This window comes from Sciurus vulgaris (assembly GCF_902686455.1).
Source record: "Sciurus vulgaris genome assembly, chromosome: X".
Classification (NCBI taxonomy): Eukaryota; Metazoa; Chordata; class Mammalia; order Rodentia; family Sciuridae; genus Sciurus; species Sciurus vulgaris.
In genome coordinates this window covers 74,458,555-74,468,130 of record NC_136471.1, presented here as the reverse complement: position 1 = coordinate 74,468,130, position 9,576 = coordinate 74,458,555, and the positions used below count along the sequence as shown (strand labels likewise).

General features: G+C 35.8%; 1 protein-coding gene across 1 annotated transcript; it reads left to right on the top strand.

Annotated features, from left to right (window-relative positions):
• The first annotated feature begins 2,916 nt into the window (after positions 1 to 2,916).
• On the top strand, positions 2,917 to 3,389 carry LOC306650595 (elongin-B-like). The gene has a single exon (XM_079122660.1). The coding sequence runs from the start codon at positions 2,935 to 2,937 to the stop codon at positions 3,295 to 3,297; it is 363 nt and encodes a 120-aa protein (XP_078978786.1). The 5' UTR covers positions 2,917 to 2,934; the 3' UTR covers positions 3,298 to 3,389.
• Positions 3,390 to 9,576: the final 6,187 nt, after the last annotated feature.

The window sequence follows — 9,576 nt, the reverse complement described above, 5'->3', positions numbered from 1 at the left end:
ATTCCTAATCATAAGGAGAGTGAATCAAAACTACAATCAGAGGGGCTGGGGATATAGCTCAGTTGGTAGAGTGCTTGCCTTGCAAGCACAAGGCCCTGGGTTCAATCCCCAGCACCGCAAAAACAAAAACAAAAACAAAAAACTACAATCGGATATCACCTTACATCTGTTAAAATGGGCCATTATCAAAAGGTCAAGAGATAATAGGCAAGAGGGTGTGGAGAAAACTGAACCCTTGCACACTGTTGGTGGGAGCATAAATTTCTATAGCCATTAGGGAAAACAGTATGGAGGTTCCTAAAAAATAAATAAAATAAGCGTCAGACAACCCAGTAACACATATCTGGTTATGTATCCAGAAAACAGGATCACAAAGAGATAGCTGCATTTCCATGTTCATTGCCATCATTATTCCTAATAACCAATATATAGTGAAAAAGTGAATTTCCTTCAATAAATGAATGAGTAAAGAAAATGTGGCATATATATATATATATACTATGCAATATATGCATCCTTGAAAAGATGATTTGGGTGGCCTCACAGGGACTGGTGGAGAGTGTGGGCCTCCAGCTCTAGGTTGCCCCTACCTCTCCAGTGGCATGCCTATGGTGTTTCTGAGGTTATGCTGCCCACACTGACTTTCTCTGGGGACAAAGGCAATATTTATGAACCCTTCAGCGACCTTCCTTACCAGAACATTGGCTCAGAAGTTGAGAATTCCTTATGGAGAAACAAAAGAAGGAGCTGCAGTCACACATTGGAGAATTAAAAGATCAAGATAAAGAGCTCAATGATAGGGTTGCAGTGCATCAAAGACAACTTCTTTCATGGGAAGAGGATTGGCTGAAAGTATTGACTTTGGAGGAACATTGCAGCAAATTAGAAGATGAACTACATAAAAGAATTGAAATGATCAGGTCACTCACAAACAAAGTAATAGTCCTTGAATCCAATCAAATTGAATGCCAAATGGCTCTTCAAAAGACTCAACTACAGCTTCAGAAGATGGCTCAAAATACAACATATTCTTCCCTCCTCTTTGAAGACCTTGAGTGAGCCTAATTGCCATCCAGCATTCTCACTGTTTGGGTTCTTCAAAACTGCCCCAAGAGATGATGAGACAGAGGCCCCTCCTGGTAAAAAGAACTCATCCAAGGGTTCATTAATCAACAAAGATGCAGCATTGTTTAACAAAAAGAATGACTTTTTGCCCACAGATAAGCTTCAGTATTTGCTGGCAGAATCTTGGCAGATGGTCATCCCTCTGGAGCTGAGCACACTGCTGCCTATCAGCTATGAGAATCTTAACAGCAGAGCTAGAAGCATGATTTCCTTTTCTTGTATATACACTGGTAGGATCTAAAAAATCCAGTGAGCAGTGGGGTGCAAATATCACTAGGTGGCAACTTTATGTTAGAATGAAAGTTTCTCTTTGTCCCTGAGGGAGGAAGGTAGCACTCTTGCTAATTTAAGAAGACATATTCAAATGTCCTCACATCTAAACTGCCTCTACCTCTTTCTAGTTTCTAATTACCTGGGGTATTTGAATATAAATTTTTGGGAACTAATTTTTTTTTACTTTTGATTTGTTTGTTTTTTTGTGGTGCTGCAGATGGATCCAAGAGCCTCATGCCAGGCAAATGCTCTACCACTGAGATACACCCCTGGCCCCAATTCTTGGAATTTAAAAAATACATGAAATTCCAAATTTTGTATACATAAAAATTTCAAATGCACATGAAAATTGAATAATACAGTCATTTACCTTCAACACTGGTCAATTTCCTGAAATTTTTGTTTTATTTCCATATCTATCCATGTTTTCTTCTGAAGCATTAGAGCAAATCTAAGACAGTTTATCATTTTACTCTTAAATATTTCATTCTGTATCTCTATCAGATATGGACTTTTTACAAACAACCATGACATTATCACACTCAACAAAAATAAACATGTTAAGGTTATTCCTTTTATCTTAAAAATGTTTCTCTTTGTTCAATTAATATCCAACCAAGGTCCATACTTCGCATTTGACCTGAAAATCTCATTTATAACTCACAGTTCATTTCTCCTCTCCATTTCTTCTTCCTTTCTTCTCATCTTTATCTTCCTTGTTCTTCCTTCTTTCTCTTTTTTCTTCCTCTTCTTTTCCCTCTTTTCATTTTTTTTATTTCTTTGGTGTTGGGGCTCAAATCCAGGGCCTTGTACATGCTCTGCATGCTCTGTACCACTGAGCTACACTCCCAGCCCCATTGCTTCTTAATGCCATTTATTTGTGAAAGAAACACTGCATCATTTGTTTTGGAAAATTATCTCCATTCATGATCTTGCTGGACTCTATCCTTGTTATGTTAACTGTCTCCTCTATCCCCCAGTAATTCCTGAAAACTGTCATTTAGATCTAGCAACTTGATTACACTGTTGATCAATTTGGGGTTTGGAGTTTTTAAAGTTTGGCATTGATGGTACTATCTGCTTCCTATTCCATCCTTTCAGGAGGGCCCGGATATCTGGGTTTCCCACCTAACATATGTTATGCTTTATGGGTGCATTTAGGAGTTTGTCAGTTTGAGCTTTAATATTGTAGTTTCCCTAACATTCACTTAATGATTGTAGTTTTCACCAATGATTATTATATAGAATACATTACTTCATTAGGAACTTCAAAATAGTAATTTTCTAATCTGTCATTCTTTCAGGGAGTGTTTCACATGTTAATCTTAACTGCTTATTCTGAACACTGTAACCATCCAATAGCAATGATGTAAGTTGCTGTATAGTTTTTATGACATCAATATTATTAATGAAAAGAACACTGGACTTGAAATCAGGGTAGTTACCCAATTTTCTCATTGTAAAATATGAACTTAGAACTGATGCTTTAAGATTCAAGTTACAGGAAGCCGCGCCGGCGCGTTGGACGTGTTCCTCATGATCTGGCGCCACAAGACCACCATTTTCATGGACGCCAAGGAGTCCAGCACCATGTTCGAGCTGAAGTGCATCCTCGAGGGTATCCTCAAGCTGCCGCCCGACGAGCAGCGGCTCTACAAGGATGACCAGCTACTTGATGACGGCAAAACTCTGGGCAAATGTGGCTTCACCAGCCAAACAGCACGACCACCCGCCCCAGTCACAGTGGGGCTGGCCTTCAGGGCCGATGATGCCTTTGAGGCCCTGTGCATGGAGCCCTTCTCTAGCCCGCCAGAGCTTCCAGATGTGACGAAGCCCCAGGATTCCGGAGGCAGCGCCAATGAACAAGCTGTGCAGCGAGGGCCTCAAGCCCATCCTTGAGGCCTATTTCCCCCAGCAAAAGAGATTTGGGTGTCAAACAAAAAAAGATTCAAGTTACATTACTTGCATGTGCTGTGTACATGATTAAAGACAGTTGAAAGCCTTTGAGTTAAAGTATTTTTTGTATCCCTCACCAAATCCAAAACAAACAAAAAAGGTCTGAAAGAACACTGAAATGCTTTTGTATTAAAATAGACCTTGCTGGCAATTGTAGCTCAGTGGCGAAGTGAATGCTTAGCATGTGTGAGACCCTGAGTTCAATCCCCAGCACTGAATAAAAGAAAGAAAAACAGAAAAAAAAACCTTATTGAAACGTAATTTCATACAATAAAATGAAGACGTTTTATTAAGAATTCTTTAATGCCACAGTATTTTAGAGCAAAACTGATGTAGATTACACTGGTTCAATATATTTGGACAAATGTGTATGCACCCATGTAACCAATATTCCCATCAAGGTATAAAGCAGTTCCATCACCCAGAAAGTTCCTTTATTCTTTCTGAAGTGAATCCTTCCTTACTTACCACCTCAGGCACCTCTGATTTTATCATAAGACTAGTTTTGCTGTTCTATAACTTCCTGTAAATGCTGTTGTAGGGTGTATACTCTCTAGCTTTTTCCAATGTGAATTTTGAGATTCGCCTGTATTGTTGTGTTGTTGTGTGTATTAGTACTTGATTCCTTTTTATCACTGCTTAATTTTATTTCATTATATGACTATACCACAGAGTATTTACTCACCTCCTGCTGGGACATTTGAACTATTTCACATTTGGGGCTATTGTGAATTAAGCTGCTTTGGCCATTTTTATACCAGTCTTTTTACGGATTTGTGTTTTCCTATCTAAATTCCCATGTGAATACTGAGAAGTAGAATTGTTTGTTATAGAATTGGGGCACATTAACCAGTCCTGGTGCTGCAGCCTATAATTCCAGCAACTCTGGAGACTAAGGCAGGAGGATTGCAAGTTTGAGGACAGCCTCAGCAACTTAGTGAGGCACTGTCTCAAAATAAAAAATAAAAAAAGATCTGGGTTCAATCCCCAGTACCAAAGAAAGAAAGAAAGAACGAAAGAGAAAGAAAGAAAAGAATAACTGTACATTTAACTTCATAATAAACTGCCATTGTTTTTCAAGTTGGTCCTGCCAGTTATGTATGAGTGTTCTAGGTGCTCCATGTCCTCACCAACATGTGGTTATGTTAGTGTGTTTGATTTTAGCCATTCTAGTAAATATGAAGTGGTATCTCATTATGATTTAATTTTCATTTTATTGTCAGTTAATGATGTGCATCTTCTCATGTACTTATTATATCCATTTATTTACATCTTCTTTCACTTCTCTTACCATATTTTATAGTTTTCATGGTAGAGATCTTGCATATTTTTTGTTATATTTCTCCCTGATATTTTGTTTACTGAGGCTATTATACATGGTATTTGAAGGTTTGAGAATATCTTCAAACATTCTCAAATTCCTTGTTGATAATAAATAACTTTGTAAATTGGAACTTTGCCAAATTTCTATAGATTTTCTAATAGACAATCTTAACATTTGTGAATAAAGAAAATTTCCTTTCTCCAATAATAATATAATAATGTTTTATTTCTAAATAAGTTTTCAACCAGTAATTATCCAAATATATCCAAGAAAACAATATTGAGAAAATCCAATATTGATGAAATGCCTAAATTGTTAGATTTATAATACAGTTTATTAATTAAACTTAATTTCAAATTTTAAAGTTATGCATATAAATAGACACAGCAGGCAGGCACAGTGGCACGTACCTTTAATCCCAGCAACTTGGGAGGCTGAGGCAGGAGGATCAAAAGTTCAAAGCCAGCCTCAGCAACTTAGCAAGACCCTGTCTCAGAAGAAAAAATAAAAAAGGGCTGTGGATGTGGCTCAGTGGTTAAGTTCCCCTGGGTTCAATCCCTGGTATCAAAATAAACAAACAAACAGACCTAGCAAAAATATGCATAGAAAGTATCTGGAGAACTAAAATTCTTGAATTTATCCATGGTAGTAACTTGTTTGTGTTCTTTTTGAAAATTTCCAATCTTTCAATTTATGTTGTATGATCTTTTGGCAATGAGAACAAACTGTTCCTTTTATAAAGCTATTTATATAGAAAGGTACTGCCAGATACACATCTTATATATAACTTACCTAAAGAGTTATGTAGCAGTCTATGGCTATAAACTTTCTTCGTCTCTATTTAATCACACAAAAATATTTAAAGAAATCAATAAAGGTTGCATATTTAAAAATAGGTTGAAGGTCTGAGAGAAAAAGGTTTAGTAGAGAATATCAGGAGTTAAGTCTGGGATATGTTATGCTTGAAATGCCCATTAGGCATCCAAATGTAGATGTTGTTTAAATAATTCTGTGTGGGTTTCTAATTCAAATCAGAGATCCTTGCTTGAGCTTCAAATTTGGAGGTCTTCAGTGTCATCATTTTAGATGACAATCAAAGTCATAGGATAGATATTTGATATTGCCAAGAGAGATAATGTATGCAGTAAGAAAAAAAAGCCTAAGGACTAAATCCCCTTTGCACATTGAGTAGACTGGGAGAAACCAGCAAAGAAGTTTGAAAAGCATCTGCTAAAATTATAGAAGGAAACCCATTAACATTTGGTGTCATATAAGTCAAGTATATAGCTTTTAAGGCACAATGGACAACTGTATCAAATGTTGCTGATAAGTGAAGATCGATGAGGCCTGCAAATTGGCCATTGGATGTAACAAGTTGGAGGTTATTGTGACCTTAAGAAGAACAGTTGTGGTGGGCTAGTGGTAGAGTGTGACAAAAGAAAGGTAAAGAGAGAAATTGGTGATGGTTTATATAAATAACTTTTTTTTTTCAAGGAATTTGGATCTTGCTAAGAAGACTAATCCTGTAAATTTGAGTATACAGGAAGAGAACAACCACTTAGGATTGAAAATAAAGAATAAAATTCCCATAAGGAATGCTGTAAAAACTACTCATCTATCATTTGGGGCATGTGGCCAAAACAAAGTATTTTATATTTTATATGATACTTATGGTACAAATTTCTTCTTGCTGCTTTAAAAATTCTAATTCAAATGTTGTGACCATCATCTGTGCACACTATTTGTGCCCTTTTTATTCTCTTCGTTATAGTAATAGAGCAGATACATCAGTCAGAAAACTGATATATTCAAAATTAATTCCTCAATACAATCCACGTTACCAGGAAAAAAAGAAAGTTACAAAATTTACAACAAATATATTTTCAGTTTTATTAAACAATCTATGTTTTTGTCTTCCAAATCAGGTTTAAAGGAATAACAATTTTTCTACCCATTTGTATAAGTCCTCTTGAACCTAGCTAGATTCAGGAACCTTAGAGTAGATTGAGTTACTAGTAAAATAAAGAAAATGTGGTATACATACACAATGGAGTTCTATTCAGTCATAAAGAAAAGTGAAATTATGTCATTTGCAGGAAAATGAATGGAACTTGAAAACATTTTGTTAAGCAAAATAAGCCAAACTTAGAATGTCATATAATTTCTCTTATATGTGGAAGCTAGAAAGGAATAAAGAAAGGAAAGATCAGGGAGGATCTCATGGAAAGAAACCAGAGAGAGGGAGGAGGTGGGGATGGAAAGGGAAAATACTGGGAAATGATATTGGTCAAATTATATTTTTATATTGTATGCATGTACAAATATATAACAAAAAAGTCCATACCATTATGTACAACTATAAGGCACCAATAAAAATGGGAAAAAATGAAAATATATTTCCTTGGAAATTCAGAGACTTAAGGTCCTGTCATTAAAAAATTAAAACAGCAGCCAATCTGGCTGTTTGAATGTTGTTATTCCAAGATGCATTCATCTATGAATGCATAGATGAATAGTAACCATCTGAAGATTGAGTGACTGAAACAAAATGAAATCTGTTGAGACTGAGATAATCCTCTTACCAACTAAACAGCACGGGTGCCTGTAATCAAGGGAATATGCCCTACATGAGGTACATAAAACCAAGAACCAAAAATTTCCATGCTATTCTGCACAAATATATTGGATAGGAGATACATGCAGGGGGAAAACCTGAAGGATATGAATGTCTTTAATTTTATGAAAATATTTTGGAAATGATAAGTCAGGAATATATACTAGAGTTAACCACAATTATGATTTTCAGAAAGTGCTGTTAGTTGCCTTGAATTGAACTTACTTTCTTTAGTAATTTGTAAATTCAATCAAGCACTTTTGTGTGAGTATTTTCTTGAAGGACAGGAATGGATAGAGCAATACATAAAGATTAATTTTGTAATACTCATTGTTACTTAAACTAATTTTAGAATTATTGATTTGATCAGTTTTTTTTCTTTTGGGTGCTGTGGGATCGAACCCAGGGCCTTGTGCTTGCAAGGCAAGCACTCTACCAACTGAGCTATCTCCCCAGCCCCTTAATTTTAGAATTATTAATAAAATATGTTAAATGATAAAATCATCATATTCTTAATTAGTCTAGGACTGGTGAACATAATTTGCATTTAATGTTTGTTAATTATATGACTTTTTTGGTATGGAAAGAATTTTAGGCTGAACTGATCAAACATTACACTAAAGTCAGAAGTACCTTTCATATTAAAGGGGGATATGAGTTAGTATTTTTTTTCTTTTTTTGGTACTGGGGATTGAACTCAGGGTGCTTAACCACTGAGCCACATCCCCAGTAACTTTTTTATTTTATATTTTACTTTGAGACAGGGTCTTGCTAAGTTATTTAGGGCCTTCCTAAATTGCTGAGGCTGGCTTTGAACTTACAATCCACCTGCCTCAGCCTATGGAGCTGCTGGAATTACAGGTGTGTGCTGCTAAACCTGGCAAGAGTTAATATTCTTAAATGCTAAGCCTGTTTGTTCTAAAAAGAGGAGTGAGCCATTTATAGTGTATTACCATTATTGCTATCAGTTTTAAACAGTTTTAGAGGTATAATTCAAATATCATAAAGTGCACTCAATTTTTAGTTTGTTTTTAACAGTTTTACTGAGATATAGTTCACATGCAATACAATTAACCAATGTAAAGTATGCAATTCAATGGTTCTTAGCATATTCACAGATAAGTACAACCATCACAATATTTTTATCACCTCAAAAAGAAATTCCCTACCTATCATCTATCTTTCCATTCCCATCCCCCAGTCCTGGATAACCACTAATGAGTCTACCTTCTAGCTTCATAGATTTTGCTATTCTGACCATTTCCTATGAATTGATTCATATGATACATGGTCTTTTGCGAACATCTTCTCTTCTTAGCATAATGTTTTAACCTTGTATCATGTATCAAAACTTCAATCTTTTTAAACCTGAATATTCCATTGTATTGATATAGTCCATTTTGTTTATTCATTCATCAGGTTATGGGCATTGGGGTTGTATCTACATTTGCTATTAGGAATAATACTACAAAATTCATGTACAAATATTTATGTGGATATATTTTTCATTTATCTTGGATATATATCTGGTAGTGAAGTTGCTAAATCACGTGGTAATTCTATGTTTAGCTTTTTGAGGAACCATGAGATTGTTTTCCAAAGTGACTGCACCATTTTGCCTTTCCACTTGTAGCGTGAGATGGTCTAGATTTACCCAGCTCCTTATCAATATCTGTCATTGGTATTTATTATTATCTGAAATTTTTATTTTAGCCATCCTAGCAAGAGTGAAGGAGCCTCGTGTGTGTGTGTGTGTGTGTGTGTGTGTGTGTGTGTGTGTTTTCTCTTCACAGTGCTAGGGATTGAACTCAGGGTCTTGTGCATGCTAGGTTCTACATCTGAGTGACATCCTTAGCCCCTCATTGTGTTTTTGTTGTTCTGTTTCTGTCATGTTTTATTTTTTTCTTTGTTCTTTTTAGTTACATGTGACAGTAGAATCCATTTTGATGTAATTTTAAAAGCATGCAATATATCTTGTACTAACTCAGTCCCCACTACCTCTCTTGGCCCTCCCCTCCCCACCCCCTGCTTCCTTCCCTCTACTCTACTGATCTTTCTGCCCTTTACCCATAGTTGTTTTTAAAACTTTCTTGTGGATGTACGTGATGATGAAATTCACTGTGGTGTATTCATATATGTATATAAGAAAGTTAGGTCAGATTCATTCCATTGTCTTTCCTTTTCTCATCCTTCTTCCCTTCCCTTCATTCCCCTTTGTCTACTCCACTGAACTTCTGTTCCTTTTTTTAATCCCCACTTACTGTGGATTAGCTGCCATATATCA